At 47.7% G+C, this 16,535-nt stretch overlaps 2 protein-coding genes across 23 annotated transcripts in view; one reads left to right on the forward strand and one right to left on the reverse strand.

The window, feature by feature from the left end:
- Nucleotides 1–6,836, reverse strand: part of EEF1D (eukaryotic translation elongation factor 1 delta) — a 20,436-nt gene extending 13,600 nt beyond the window's left edge. For 3 of the 18 annotated variants that reach the window (XM_078603660.1, XM_078603654.1, XM_078603642.1), the window contains exon 1: nucleotides 5,615–5,702. The gene's annotated coding sequence lies outside the window, so the exon portion shown is untranslated. Of the gene's footprint in view, nucleotides 1–5,614; nucleotides 5,703–6,178; nucleotides 6,411–6,603 lie in introns of those variants that run through there. The other 15 variants (XM_078603645.1, XM_078603653.1, XM_078603665.1 and 12 more) reach the window with 15 other exon arrangements.
- Nucleotides 6,334–16,535, forward strand: part of GFUS (GDP-L-fucose synthase) — a 23,665-nt gene continuing 13,463 nt past the window's right edge. Inside the window, exons 1-6 of one of the 5 annotated variants that reach the window (XM_078603633.1) lie at nucleotides 6,334–6,436; nucleotides 6,701–6,837; nucleotides 8,529–8,686; nucleotides 9,351–9,465; nucleotides 9,829–9,957; nucleotides 13,056–13,129. In XM_078603633.1, the coding sequence (XP_078459759.1) occupies nucleotides 8,538–8,686; nucleotides 9,351–9,465; nucleotides 9,829–9,957; nucleotides 13,056–13,129 (467 nt within the window). In that variant the 5' untranslated portion in view covers nucleotides 6,334–6,436; nucleotides 6,701–6,837; nucleotides 8,529–8,537. Of the gene's footprint in view, nucleotides 6,437–6,700; nucleotides 6,838–8,318; nucleotides 8,393–8,415; nucleotides 8,687–9,350; nucleotides 9,466–9,828; nucleotides 9,958–13,055; nucleotides 13,130–16,535 lie in introns of those variants that run through there. The other 4 variants (XM_078603635.1, XM_078603638.1, XM_078603637.1 and 1 more) reach the window with 4 other exon arrangements.

Raw genomic sequence — 16,535 nt, forward strand, 5'->3', positions numbered from 1 at the left:
CCCCAGTGGAGTGAGGTCACCCGCTCAAGGTTATTAAGAGTGGATTTTTAAACTAAAGGCAGAGGAAGGTCGAGCTGAATTAAATCATTGATTACGCAAAGTCACTTCAAATTTGACATTTCTTTACAGAAATTGACGGAAAACAATACATCTACGCAGCACAGTGCTACCTCTGTGCATGATGTCACTGCAAAAGAGGCCCCCCCCCTCATTAATATTCATGCCCGCGTGTAAATTTACACTGACGCACAAGAAGGTCGCGCACTCAACATGTCGCATCCCTCTCATTAAAAATCATGAGCGGGTGACGTCACTCCACATGCCGCACCCCTCCCCAATAACCATGAGGGTGTGACATCACTCCACATGCCGCACCCCTCCACAATAACCATGAGCGCGTGACGTCACTCCACATGGGGCAACCCCCCTAATTAATAATGAGCTGAACAATTTTTCTATTGAATATTTCAGATTTACTGCAATTTACACCCGTCCTTGGACGAGCAAACAAGGTAGTTATATTATACTTTTTCAAAACTTCTCTTAAAAACCTTACATATACGTACACAGATACTAAGCTATTGTGAAAGCCCGGTGGGCCGTTTGTCCATTTCTCCACCAACAAAATGATAAGAGGGCTTGCACAAGTCGAAAAAGTTATAGAAAGTAGGGGGTAAATAGTTGATCTAAAAGGTTTTAGATCAACAATAATCATAGCAGGTACCACCACCATACTGTGGTGGTACCGGCAGCTTGAATGGGGCTGGGAAATAATGAAATAAAGGAAACTCGTACTAGATCGTTAATTTATCTACTTAAAAGTTTACGGATGGGAAAACGGAATAGCCTATTCCCACCGCGGGGCTTAGGGCCTGCTGCCTGGCAACTTTTTTTCGACGCAAACCCCACTATTTGAGAGCCAAATCCCTCGCAAGCGCGCATACGCAGACAGACGGACAGACAGACAAAAAAATCAATTACATAGGTTAGATAGGTAACATCTTGGGCAATGGCAGGTGGAGAGGCCAGAGAGATGAGGTAAAAATTTTCTCACAGAGTTTTCATCGAGGGCTCATGCGCCATTGCTATCATACTGTCACCAAATAACTTGGTTAAACCTGCGGCTCCATTATAAATGTGGCTACAGCAATCAGCTGAAAGAGGACATAAACAGCTAACAGCTGGGCTTGTCATGCCGGGTGGCCTAGATGTTAAATATAGCTTCGACAGTTGCACGTTCGTTACGGAGCAGGCACCGGGAAGGTAGGTGGGAAAGCCCAGCACATGCCTATGCACGTCATTACACACGCGACACTACCACGCACACATACATACACATTTAATAAATCACTCATTAATACAGATTTTATTTAAATCTTCTCAATCTACTGCTGGTTGAGAGGCGTGTTTGCAGCATGCGGACCAAATAAACGAGCCTGTTAAACCAGAGCCAGTCAGCCACTGCTCCCATTCACACTGGCAATCGTCCAAGCCAGGCTGTCAACAGGAATGTGAATTGGTCCACAAGCCAAAGCAAACATTGGTACTAAGGTGCCAACATTTAAAAAACCGTATCAATGTATTTATAAAGAGGTAATGGTTGCAACTTAGTAGCAGACTTGGAGGCAACACATTTATTCAGTTCCAACACACGGGGTAACTTTCCCCTTAACAGAATAACAACCTATGGTGGTGACCACCAGGCTAACAACACTAGTTACAAAGCAACTGCTACTACGGACCAGAACCAACAGCTTCGGCCCGGGTCCACGTGTTGGAGACTCGTTGAACGGAGAACGTAGATGAACAACAACCTGGTCCCTCTCGGAACCCGGCTTATATTCTCAGTGGCGTGGCTGGCTCCGCCCTTGGCCACGTCCACCTTCCAGAATCCTCGGGAAGGATCTGGGTCCCAACCACATGACCACCTCTAGCCCCCTCTTGGGGCCCCCTTTGTCAACTTAACTGATCACGTGTCCTCCTGGGTCAACCAGAGTGCCATGGCCTAACATAACCCCATCCTTCGGTCGGCACCTACACACCCTGTCCTGTGGGGTCGGCACTGCACGCAAAGCGTGGTGCCATCTAGCACTATTTTTCAGTGATCACCGGGCCCCTCTAGGGCCGGTACTACATCCACACCACTGTGATATCCGCGATGTTGCTACACCGCACGCTGTGCCTCTCTAGGGCCAGCAATGCACCCAGCATGTTGACATCCAGCGATGTCACTATAAAGATAATGAAATAATCGTATAACCACTCTTTTCAAATGGTTACAACATAATTCATATTCGTTGGCAACAGAAAAAATGGAACCACAAAAGTGATGGGTCCCCCAGCTGGCACTGACAAGCGAGACATCTGGTCAGGGCACACGGACTATACAAGGTGTTCCTGTAATCACAAATACCATGTGGCCCAAAACAAAAACAGACGGATTATATGAAAAAGCCCTAATTGCATTAATCAATAACACTGTGGCCTTCAAAGAACAAAATATAATAGGCAATGTTTTGGGCAATGGCCCTTCCCAAATTAATGGTTCCTAGTATTGAATCATTGCAATAGGTACGAAAACACATTTAACGTTCTCTGTAATCACACAATTGTCTTGTTTGTATTGTCATTGTTGGAGTTTGCATGTTCTCCCCGTGGTCACGTAGATTTTTCTCCTGGTCCTTTGGTTTTTCCCTTAATATTTAGAATCAACATGCGTTCAGAATATTTGGTTGCTATAAATTTCCAAGTGATATAAGCCACTTGGTTGAGCTATAGTTTCTAGCCAGGTTGCTTCTGAAAAATAGCGATATAGTTCAGTAGGCCTTACCTGGTAAAAAAAGTTAAATAGTTACAGTTATTGTGGCCATGCAACCCAAACAATTGCCCATATAGTAAACCACTGAATTCTGCACTCCTTCAATGGAGCAGAAAAAAAATCAACGCTCTCCTGAAGTCCTCTGGTCATGGCTAGCAAACCTCGATATTGGCATTTAGGGCCCAAACGTATTGTTGCCATCTCCAATACGTGGACCCGGCAGTTGTTCGTCACTGCATTTGTTATAATGCGTTATGTTCGTCACGATGCGCTGAATCTCTACCCTGGGTGCCAGGCTGTGAGGTCAGGGAGCAATCTTTGACAATGTTTCTTCAAAGTATTAAGGGCTGGGATAGGGCAAGATAATCGGAGATAAAAAATTAACCCATAAAAACAAAGTTTTTCACTATAAATCCTTTATATGTAAGATCACCTCTTGACATGCCCCGTATATTCCCGAGGGCACTAGCATTGACCCGTTTTACCACTTTCAAGAACCTGGCGGCGTCAATTTAACTGCTCTATAAATAGTCTCCACTGTACATTGTGGGGGCAGGGATTTCATGCCATGTGGTTAGTCAACATTTGCGTCATCATGAAACGGGCGGCTAGAGTCCTCTCGTCCTCTGGCTTGAGATGGCTGCCACCTATGGGTCAGATGATTGTCTGCCACCATTAAGCAATTGGTAATTAAATATTAAAAATTTTACCCTAAAGTGTAAAATTGTGGAAATTTTTTTCATGAAAATTAATTGTCACGCACAATGAGTCTGTCTGCAAATGTCAGCTCGATTGGATCACGAGAAGTGGGTTAAAAAACGACCGAAAGATTTGCACGGTCGTAAGCAAGCAAGCAAGCACGCAAGCAAACTTAATATAAAGGATTTAATAACATCTGTTTTCTGTGCTTAAACAAGAAACTCCGCAATCATGCTACAAGTTGCGTGCAGTATTTAGATTTCAAACGACACTTCAGATGTTTCTGTTAAGATGGGTTTCGCTGGTCATTTACATATCTGATGGTGGTCTTCAGACATTGGGGGCGTCACAATGGCGAGATGTTAACTGCCTCGCCTGGTATATATACAATAGGTTGTCGGTTCTATCCCGAACCTGACGCCTGTTTAGAAACATGCATTCAGAGTATGTGGCTGCTATAAATTTCCACATGATCAGCCACTTCATTGAGCCATCAAATGTGGCCAGGTCGCTTCTGAAAAAGAGCTATATAGCTCAGTAGGCCTTACCTAATAAAAGAAAAAAAATTGCTTATAGTTTTAGTTTCACTGAACCACCACGGAGCCCATTCAGGGCCGCGTCTGCATCACGCGTGAGAAGCAGCAGCAGCTTTCCCTGTTAACACCTGGAATTCCATTGCTTCAAACCAGTCTTTGGCTACTCTCCCATCTAAAATCACAATGCGATGCATAGCTGTCGATTCTTTAGAACTTACCGACATATTATATTTAACAGCAAGGACCCTTTTTCTGTATTTGTACACGAGTCGTTCAACATCTGTCCGTAAATAAAATGTTACTCTTACAGTCAGTGTAAAACTAAGCTTGTCCGAGCAGACGTAAAGCCATGATCTCCCAAAGCAATCATCACCTGGCAAAGATTTCTCACTGCCCCCCAATTGATTCAAGCTCCCCCCTACCCCCATCTGATAGGTGATCGGGCACACGTGACTGTCTGACGTCACGTTTTCTGCGCATGAACAAAACATTGGTGGCTTCTAATCCGACGTGAGAGGTGGACGAACCAGAGAGCCCCCCGAGGCCGTGTTCTCTTCTGCTCAGGAGCGTGTTCAGTGACTGACTGGCCGACTGGTAATCATGAACCAGTACTAGTCCTGATCCATCCCTAATCAACGAGTGTCTAGAACTCGGTCTACCCCAGCCATAATCAACTAGTGACTGCTATAGTATTAGGCCTATCCTACACATACAATCAGCAGGTGCATGTGTACAGCCTGCTCAGCACGCAGAGGGAGAACGCACGTGGACATTCCAATCCGTTGACCCTCTTCCCGTGGTCGCTCGTGGCGAAACAGTCCTCGTGGCTCAGGGCCTTCATTACATTCGAGGGGAATTATGGAGGGATTTCTGTTTGCGCAATATTTTCGATGTCTCATTACAGTTGTTTTTGCTCCCCATTGCATTTGTTCCATTACTGTACAGTACTTTAGTGTCTTCTATTTCATTTTGAGGATCCAGGTCACGCTTGTAAGAGACGTTTAAATCAAATAAACTCGACACGATCCGTGTACCAGGCCTACTACTGCCTCTGCTAATGATCGCCAGTCTCGGGTCGAGACCGGTCCTCAGTGTGCCCTCGTACATTTACGCAGCTGGTAAATTGGCAGACGGGTCAGTTAAGAGCAAGAGGCACACGTAAGCAAGAGCATTCCAGTCTGCTTAGTAGCAATACTGTACGTGGCGTGACCGGACGTCTCGGCGAGCCCACGAGGCCCGTGCGACGAGCGAACACGCCAGCTGCCTTCACACGCAAACTCATGCGCCACTTTTGAGTCTCACCCTCACGAACGAGGATTTCAGACTCACGCGGCACTCACAGCCTCGCAACTGCGAGGCTCGCACCGAGCACCACACCCACACAGCCCCCCCCCCCCCACGAGCTTCACAGCGCGGCAAACGCGGCGACACACCCGAGGTCCAGGGGGGGGCGACACCGCCTCCCGACCCCGCACACACGGCACCACCCCCCCCCGTCTCGCCCCAGTGACAGCGCCACGCTTCTCCACTCGTCGCCCTCGTGTCTCACCCCACCACTCACGGCCCGGCTGTGTCTTCGTCTCCCCCCTACTCTACGCACGGCTGTGTCTCTGTCTCTCACCCCCCACACTACTCACGGCACGGCTGTGTCTGTCTCTCACCCCCCACACTACTCACGGCCCGGCTGTGTCTTCGTCTCCCCCCTACTCTACGCACGGCTGTGTCTCTGTCTCTCACCCCCCACACTACTCACGGCACGACTGTGTCTGTCTCTCACCCCCCACACTACTCACGGCCCGGCTGTGTCTTCGTCTCCCCCCTACTCTACGCACGGCTGTGTCTCTGTCTCTCACCCCCCACACTACTCACGGCACGACTGTGTCTGTCTCTCACCCCCCACACTACTCACGGCCCGGCTGTGTCTTCGTCTCCCCCCTACTCTACGCACGGCTGTGTCTCTGTCTCTCACCCCCCACACTACTCACGGCACGACTGTGTCTGTCTCTCACCCCCCACACTACTCACGGCCTGGCTGTGTCTTCGTCTCCCCCCTACTCTACGCACGGCTGTGTCTCTGTCTCTCACCCCCCACACTACTCACGGCACGACTGTGTCTGTCTCTCACCCCCCACACTACTCACGGCCCGGCTGTGTCTCCGCTGTCTCCTCCGGGTGTCGCTGGGAAAGGAGCGCGTGACGCAGCGTGAGCTCAGACAGCCTCACGGCGCGCGCTCTTATTGGACGCGTGACGCCCACGTGGGGCGCAAGGGGGTGGCTCGTGACGTCACGCGGGGAGCGATCCCCCTCCCCCGCCCCCCTCCCCGTGCTCAGCGTCTGGATGCGAGGTGGAGAAGCCACTTGGTGGCGACAGCAACAAATTACCGTAAGACAAGAGCATACGCCTCAACACGTGCCGTGCCATGAACACTGCGGCCCTCACAACACAAACAATACGACAATCGGGAAGAAGTTTCCTGCCAATATGGTCCATGTTCGTAGCAGAGAAGAGGTCTAGGAAGATGAATCGCACAAGACTCGGCCCGCAATTACCGACTCGGGACAATGCGGGCCGCGAACACCGCAACGGCATTGGCGAATCCCGCGACCTTGTGTCTCTTATCTCTCTCTTGCACCCGTACCCCCACAGCCCCGCAGCAGGAGCTTGGCGGTGTGTGCTGTCGTGGCGGTGTGTGCTGTTGTAGCCGCGTCGTGTCGTCGCCCTGCGATTCACGTTCGGGGCCGTGACACGCGGCCACAGAGGCGGGGCCGGCAGAGGTGCAGCTGGTGACTAAAATCACCACCAACATCACAACATCATTACCACCAATATCACCACCATCACTACCAACATAATTAACACGTTCATCACCAACATCCCCACCATCACCAACATCATCACCACCAACATCACAACATCATTAAATCTAGTTTATTAAAGACAAATATGCCTCATATAGCCTTAACAGACTGTTGGGACAAGTGCTGTTAGCAAGCACCTATGATCACCATCACCACCACATCAAAATCACCGCCATCACTAAATCAACAACATCACCGCCAACATTGCATCACCACCAACATCACAACCATCACCAACAGCATCAAAATCACCTCATCATCACCACTACATAAATAGCATTCCATCACCATCATCACATCGACATGACCACACCATCACCAACATAACCAATATCACTACATCAACACCACTACGTCATCACAAACATCAATATCACAAACCTACTCTCACACACATCAACATCACTATGCCATAATCACGACACCATCATCACACATGAACTGATGAACATCACTACGCCACCACATAACCCGAACAACATTACACCACCATGCCGGAATATCACCAAACTAACATTAACATCACCAACACAACTCTCCTGTGATCCCTCTGTACACACGTGCCACTTATATTGGGCGCAAATGAGCCATTTGAGGATGATGGTCTTGTGTAAAACGTTATTGTATTTATCATGTTTAAGGACAGATATGAAGGAGACATCGTGTGTGTTTATTGAGAACTCTGGACCATTCTGCTTTCTGTAATATTGGTACCTACCACCCTATTGCTGTGGGTTACTCCAATAGGTAGTGTTCAACACTCAGAGTGGGCCAGAAGACGGCATTTGAAATATAAGTGCTTGCTGAAACCCAGCACGTCAAGCCTTACCGGCCCTACCGGTGTCCACTGCAGTAGCGCTGTGTACTCGTGCTATGTACCCGTGATGTGTACCTGTGCATTGTCTCCCCACCCTACAGCATACAAGCGGTGACCCAGTAGTTGGCGCTTCACTATGAAGCAGGCAAAAAAACAAAGTTTGATCCCCGATCACGATCAATAATGGCGACAGCGAATATTTATAGTGGGCCTGGGCCTACCCCAGGGCCCACTCAGCCATAAATGAGTACCTGGTCCGGTGGTGGGTAAACATCAGCACTGGAGAGACAAAGGCTGCCGGGCGTGGTGCTGGGCAGTCACCTCGTGCGCTGTGCTGGCCTTCATCGGTGCTCACTAACAATGCTTTCCCCAACAGTGTTAAAGGCTGGTTATTTTATTATTATTTAAATTTCTTTGCCCATGAAAACCTCATTGAGTCTCAACACACTTTCGGGAGGGTCTTGTCAATATTTAGAAGTAGGCAATGTCGCTGCTGCGTGAAATCCCAGTTTATGAAATTGCAGATAATTGTTCAGCATTGGAAATGTTTGGCCAGTATCAATTATATTGTATGTTTTTTTTTTATTAGCTATGGGAGGAAACCGGGGAACCTGGAGGAGACCCATGCAGAACAGGGGGAGAACATACACACTACACAGAAAGGTGGCCAAGTCGGGAATCGAACCCAGACACTTCTTGCTGTGAGGCACAAGTGTCACCAGCGTGTCATCCTGCCACGCAATGATGGAGCGACATTCGTGCATTGTTACCCGCTTGTGTGTGAGTGTGTCGCCCGTAGGGGTGAAGTATGTCGGCTGACGGAGAGCCTTGCTGCCGGGTGCTGGTGACGGGAGGCTCGGGCCTCGTGGGCAGTGCCCTTGCTCATATCGTGAGCACCGAGGAGCAGAGGCCCAACGAGACTTGGACCTTCGTGTCCTCAAGGGACGCAGATCTGAGGTGCTCCACACTCACTAACTAACAAATGTTATCATTGTACCCGGAAAGGTGGCTCAGCGCGAGAGTGGCTAGTAATCAGGAGGTTGAGAGTTCGAATCCTGGTTGGGGGTTCAGTCAGCCCAATTTTCTTCTGGAATTGATAATGAGAACCATCATGAGAACCACTTTGTGCGCTTTACCAATCGAGAGACTTGCCCCACTATAGGAATGTGGAATTTCCACCACTGGCTCAGGGAGCCCCATTCCACCCAGAAAATTCCAAAACTTGTATTAAAATTGCTTGTACATTGAGAGAGCTGTGGACCTAATCTCCCATAATTTGCATGACCCTGTCAGACGTCTCAAGCTAAGCAGGGTTTGAACCTCGGTAGTGCTTGGATGGGCGACTACCAAGCGTAGAAAAACATGGGTGCAGTCGTGGTGCATGTGGGCAGTCCAGAGCAGTGCAGCAAAATCCACTTGTTCTGCTACGCCCACCTTCGGCAACCTGCACCGACCAAAGAAGCGAAGAGTGGTCAGTTAACCGTCACTGCCTGCACCACGGCATAGGGAGGCCCTCATCATCCAGCAGTGGGTTGACATGCGTGGGCCACATGGTGGGAACACGTTCCCGCCGGTCTTGTAATGGCGGCCGTGCGGTGTGGTGTGCCCGACCGCCCCGCAGGAGTGTGGCAGAGACGCGGGCCCTCTTCGAGGCCCACAGGCCCACGCACGTCGTCCACCTCGCTGCCATGGTCGGGGGGCTCTTCAGAAACATGCAGCACAACCTAGACTTCCTGGTGAGCACATAGCGCCACACCTTGCGTCGCACATCTTTGTCAGGGCGTTTCAGGGGTCATCATCATCAGCCGTGATCACGCCGCTGTTGGGTGAAGGTCTCCTTAAAGCCGCCACCACCTTTCATGGTCCTGCGGTATAACAATCCACCGAGTGCCGGCACACGAGCTGATTTCGTCGCTCCGTCTCCGTGGCGTAAATCCTCTCGGGCGCATTTCTCAACATTTGCTGTGAATAGGCCTATTATATTTTACTATTTATAAGACGACAGCATTATCGATTAATTTGTTGATTTGTTTGTTATTTGTGCACCACTGTCAACGTAGCAGCAGCAGCATCGTCAAGTGACTGGTTTTATTTTGCAGAGGACAAACATCCAGATTAACGACAACGTGCTTCACTGCGCGTACGAGTGCGGCGTGAAGAAGGTGGTGTCCTGCCTCTCCACCTGCATATTCCCCGACAAGACGAGCTACCCCATTGATGAGACCATGGCACGTACCGGGCCCCATGACCATCACTCGTTGCGCTCGACCCCTTTTCTAAACTTCGTCGGTTACGTAGCACAGTACCCCTTATTCTGGCCATATGTGGGTGTGGTGGGTAGAGTATGGAGGCAGGGCTCTATTAGAATCCTGGGTAGTGGGGCTAGGTTCGTGGTTCAGAATCATATTTATTTATACTGGAGGAATCCGATAAGCTATGAAGCCCTTTTTCACAGATGTCCACCAGGGGCGGGTAAGAACGTTACAAAAATACCGTGGGTGTATTCATCGTAAAAATATGCGCCGTCTGCTTCGCAGTGGACGTCAAAGATCCCGTGACATCATTTGACACGAGTAGGCCATTGGTGTGGTCCTAATGTGAACCACAAAAATATTTAATTTGGATTCCACGTAGCAACATCATCCCTTCTGGCACACTACATGCGTCTCTGAAACATAGTACCTTTGTGATAGGCCTGCACTATAATGGAGCGAATTTCAAATATACGAAATTCGTATGTAATTATCAGTGATGTAAGAGTTTGGGCAGCGGTGTTAGAGTCTAGAAAAATCTGGTCATGCTTCTTGCCGCTGGACTGCAGTAGGAATGCAACCCTGATTGACTCAGAATCGAAAGTGTTTTGAGGGATATTCAGTTTTTACATCAGGTGGCACATCACTGTTTTATAAAATCAACTCCCTGTCTGTGCTTCTGTAATGTAGTAACTCGGCGGGAGACGACTTCACGGGTAACACACTCTTTATTTTACCAAACTCGTTCACAGGTGACTAACACCTACTTTGTATCTCGGGTGACAAACACCCACTTAGTATCGCGGGTGACAAACACCCACTTAGTATCTCGGGTGACAAACACCCACTTAGTATCTCGGGTGACAAACACCCACTTAGCTACCCTGGCGACTAACGCCCACTGAGCTACTCGGGTGACCAACACCCACTTAGCTACTCGGCGACTAACGCCCACTGAGCTACTCGGGTGATCAACACCCACTTAGCTACTCGGCGACTAACGCCCCTGAGCTACTCGGGTGACCAACACCCACTTAGCTACCCTGGCGACTAACGCCCACTGAGCTACTCGGGACACTCCCTGCCCGGGGTATCCGTCTTGACTGTGGGTCCCCAGCCCGACCCACGTGGGCGTCGGACCCCGGGTCCCACAGTCTCGCCTCCGAGCCACACAGGGCCCCGGTCCCTACAAGGACGGCGGGACTAGGGGTCTCGGGGCACTAGGTCTTCAGCTCCGTCTTCTGGTCTTCAACTGGGTAACTCTCCCCGAGTGCTCTCGCGCGTCCCCCTTTATACCCCACCTGCGGACGTCGCTGCGAGCACCCATCCTATTCGACCAATCACTGGGCGCTGGCTACGATCCTGTTTTCCCACATCTCAGCGTGCCTCAGCACCCACGCCGCGCCGCCCCGTCATCTGTCACTCCCGGCGCGCGCGTCCACACCACGCCCACAACGCGTGCCCAACCCCGCACCTCGCGCCGCCCCGTGATCCATCACTGTCACAGTCGGCGCACGTCAACACCACCACTACACTTCCATCAGGACTTTGGGCCCAGAGTGGTATCACCACAGGAGGAATGGGGGGGGGGGGGTGAGGAGGAGGGCAAGCAATAGACTTCATCTCCCCACTAAACATTCCTGCAGACCGGGACATAGGAGCCAATTGACTTAGTTTAATATAAGACTAGGACTGGCTGCGCATTTCCCACGGGATCCATGGACAGGGTGGGTAAGGGGGAGGCATGACGTCAGTGCGACGTACAAACCCGGCTCGGTGCAGGTGACGTTGTTACGTAGATGTCCACGTCAGTGTCATCACCACCACGCACTTCACCACCCACACACCAGGCGGCCAGGAAGCCAGCTAGCAAAACCTTTATCGAATATAGTATGAAATGTATTTATTATCACCACGTGCTTTTGGCTGTTAATATGTATAGCGCATCACAAATGTGGTAAATAAGATCACTATCGCCTTGCTTGGCAGGGCAACGCCAACGCCATGGAGGTTCCTAAACCGCAAGTCTGAGGCAGGCATTCAAGCCTGTAATGTTTTCAGTCAAACTAAGTTGTGTTCTAAGTTGTGATGCCATCTCTGAAGGCAGCACAGAAAGTGGATTGATCACAATCCTTCTAGATTTGAAGCTTTCATGACTGCAAGGATTCATATTCTTAGGTTTTTTTCGGTAAAGTCACGTAGGTAAAACATTAAAATTAATAAAAGTCAAATAAAAAAAATAAAAATCACGACGTTTTGGAGGCAACACAAGCTTCCGTCTTCAAGTGGAACCGTCACAGCCACGACAGCTGTATCAAGTAAATGAGAGATTGCAGGAGCTACCACTCCGTTTATATAATGGTTGGAGAGGGGGGAAGGGCCAAGTACAGCACACTTTAAAATAAAAAAAATAAAAATCACTTACCATATGAATAAAAAGTGTGCTGTACTTGGCCCTTCCCCCCTCTCCAACCATTATATAAACGGAGTGGTAGCTCCTGCAATCTCTCATTTACTTGATACAGCTGTCGTGGCTGTGACGGTTCCACCTGAAGACGGAAGCTTGTGTTGCCTCCGAATCGTCGTGATTTTAATTTGTTTTTTTATTTTATTTTACTTTTATTGATTTTAATGTTTTACCTACGTGACTTTACCGAAAAAACCTAAGAATATGATCACAATCCGTTTCCATCTGTATGAGGATTGTGTTGCTCCCCTTGCAATCAAGGGTTTTGTCTGTGTGGCGAGGTTTCGCCCCACATCTATAGTCACTCATGAATTGGTTGAAAACATTTTAATATTTTGAGGACCGCAGAGCTTGGGCAGTCATTGGTAGTGCCGGCTGCTGTCTTTCTGCATGGTTGTGATTCCTCCTCTCGCCTCTTAGTCAATCTGTCTTTACAAGCGCGAGTGACAAACTGTGCTGCCAATTATAAGTCAATATTATTGTAAAATGATAGCACAGCCACGGTGAGGTCCTATGCTTCCCTTGCCCAAGTCTCCTTCACAAACGACCTCTTTGTTTTTCCCGGGTGGCGAGGGGCCCTGACACGTTTGTCTGGGTCGTGGTGCAGGTTCACGACGGGCCTCCCCACCCATCCAACTTCGGGTACTCATACGCCAAGCGGCTGATTGACATCCAGAACAGGTGACTTCCGTGCGTGCGGGTGCCAGGAGACAGTACATTCCCTTTGCTGCCCTGCCCAACCTTCAGGCCTCCACATTGCAATAAAATATTAACATATCGAGATTAGAGGCCGACCGAAACTGAATTTCTGGTTTCGGCCGAAACCGAAAGCAGACCGAAAGTTAAAAATGGACTTTTGGCCGAAACCGAAGCCAAAACCGAAAGTTTAACTACACTTTCGGCTGTGATAAAACATAATAAAACAATTGTTTCATTATGTTTTATTTTTATTATTTTATTACTTCCCTTCTACGTGACTTTACCGAAAGAACCAAGAAGAAGAAAGGTATATAACCGAAGTTACCGAACACAAGATTTATTAAATATGTCATGATGCAATGCTACTTTAATTAAAAAGAAATCTAGAACTAATCATTCAGAGCCTGCAGTAAAAGTCACTAAATATAAAATCTTTAGGTGTTACTTACTTAGTAATGATATCCAAACAAACGAATGTTGTAGTTAAGAAACAACAGTTTTTTCCGCATTCAGCCAGACAGGCTTAGGTCTGTTGACCGGTCGTATATACATTAGCAGACCATGGTTGCAGCTATATCCTCGCTCCCAAGCTGTTGCTGCTGACGTGTGTGTTTGCAGCCTATCGCATAAGATTTCCTAGCGCCGATTGACCGGCCAATAGGCAGAGTGATAGACGTAGCACTAGCATTATATTCTAAAAATAGATCTTTGATTGACGAATGACGACCGAAAGTCAATATCAGTTTCGGCCGAAACCAAAACCAGACGGAAAGTAAAAAAATTACTTTAGGCCGAAACTGAAAGTAAACCGAAAGTTAAAAATGTACTTTCGGCCAAAACCTAAAGTATGCCGAAAGAGGCCATTTGCCAACTTTCGGCGCCGAAACCGAATTTCAGTCGGCTTCTAATCGAGATGTCACCATGGCTTTGGCCTGGGCAAGGTAACACAGATTTACAGCTCCCTTCAAACATTTATTACCATGACTATTTACTCATTACAAATTGCCTTTTTTAGGCTAGCCGAGCGGGAAGTACCCAGCGTTGCCCGGGCGAAAAATGCAGGCACACATTGACCCACACACACAAACACATAGACTTACACACACACACATATGGACTCGCACACACCGACATCGACTTTAGATGCACACATATGGAGCTATGCATACATATGGACGTACACACATACAGCGACTCACACACGCATCGACTCGCACACATACATACATAGACTTACAGACACAGCGACCTACACACACATATGGACTCACACACATATATCGACTAAGACACACACATGGACTTACACACACACACATGGACCCACGCACACACATCGACTTAAACACACAAACATCGACTTACACACACACATACATACTCACACACACAATGCCCTACACACACACATATGGAGTCACACACACAGACATCGACTTTAGATACACACACATGGAGTTACACACACACATATTGATGTACACACAGCCACTCACATACACAACCACTCACACACACATCTACTCACATAGACACATTGACTAACACACACACATCGACTGACACACAGACATCAACTCACGCACACACATCGACTGATAGATACAAGACATGGACGTACACACATACACACATCGTGGCAGACACGCATATGGACTCAGACAAGGACTTAGACACAATAATAGATTAATATTCACCAAGTTTATTCAGAAATATTAGTTGTCAGCACACAAACAAAAAGATAGTAATATTTCCAAGGTGATTATTAAAATAATAGGTTTATGTGTACGTGAGTTTAGCGAAAGAAGCAAGAAAGAGAAATTAGTTATCTGCACACAAACATTATTAATGTAATATTTGCAAGGTGATAATTGCAATATTTATAATAATATTTACCAAGTAAATGTAAAAATATTAGTAGTCAGCACACAAACAAAATATTGTAATATTTCCAAGGTGAATATTAAAAGAATACGGTTTCTATGTACGTGAGTTTAGCGAAAGAAGCAAGAAATGGAAATATTAGTTATCTGCACACTAACATTAAAGTAATATTAGCAAGGTGATTTTTAAAATAATGTTTCTATCAACGTGAGTTTAGCAAAAGAAGTAAGAAGAAAGTATATAACATTGCCATGGTGAGGCCTAGTCCCATGCAGAGCCCCCGGCCTCGCATCGATTGCCCAGCCGGCCGAGGTGGCACCTTGGCAGGCTGGGGGCTGGGCCGCTACACCCCCCCTCCACCATCCCCCCGCCCACACTTCAAAAATACTATCTAAGCGCTATAATATTAATATCTACGGACTCTATAGTAGTAAGTGCTCACATTGGGGTGGGGGGGGGGACATCAAACTTTGAAGAATTTACCTCAGCGTTTATTAGCATTATGAAGGCGAAAGATAATTCCCGCCCCCCCCCTCCACCGATGACGCGTGTGCGTTGCCAGGGGCATCCCCCCCCCCCAAACCGGTCAGCTGAGTGGCGTTTAAAATAAATAGACAACTGCACAAAATCACGAAATATAGTACTTTAAAGTTGACGGTATGGAAAACGGAATAGCGCTGGCTCACCACGGGGCTTACGGCGTGGTACCTGGCTACTCTTTAAAAACGTGAACCCCACTGTTTGCGAGCCAAATCCTTCGCAAGTTGCGTCCACACACAGATGGACAGACGGACAGACAAAAAAATACGTTTATAGGTAAGATTTTATTATGACAGTAACACGATTTTTCTCCCCGACTACTAAGTGTTACTTTTAAATTGTTACATTCACAATGCATATTATTCCCCACTATCTTTGCTTTAGCGACCACGTCTTTATGTGAGGACTTATGCACATGTTTTCTCTTTGAAAATAGGTACATTTCTAAATATCACTGTCCTGCTCACAAAACACAGGTTTGAGGGGAAGAATAGCCTTTTCTGTACTCTTTAGGCATAAGCAGTCACGTAATATCACTTACTGCACAGGGGCAAAACAATAAATATACTCATTGCTATTACGTCTTTATTCTATCATATTTACACTTGCCCCCTACGTAGGGGGGTTGAGCAGTGACGTTACGTCAATTGCGCTTGATTGGTGCGCATCTGCTCATAGTTACAGGAAGGTTAGGTTCATTTTTTATTCGTTCACTTTCATTTATTTTTGCTCTTGCTCGCAGCAAATGTTTGCACCAAAATGTCGGAACACCCTTGTGGTCGCTCCTAATTACTTATTATACACATGTGCATTTCCCCTCTCCCTTGCTTCTTTCGCTAAAGTCACGTACATAGAAAACTATTATTTACAAACTTTTTAGTCTGTATAAAAGTTAGAGTGTGCGTGTGTATGTCCATGTGTGCGTGAGAGTCCATATATGTGTGTGCGTTGTGTCTGTGCAAGT

This window comes from Lampetra planeri, chromosome 20, assembly GCF_965212315.1.
Source record: "Lampetra planeri chromosome 20, kcLamPlan1.2.h2, whole genome shotgun sequence".
In the NCBI taxonomy this organism is placed as follows: domain Eukaryota; kingdom Metazoa; phylum Chordata; class Hyperoartia; order Petromyzontiformes; family Petromyzontidae; genus Lampetra; species Lampetra planeri.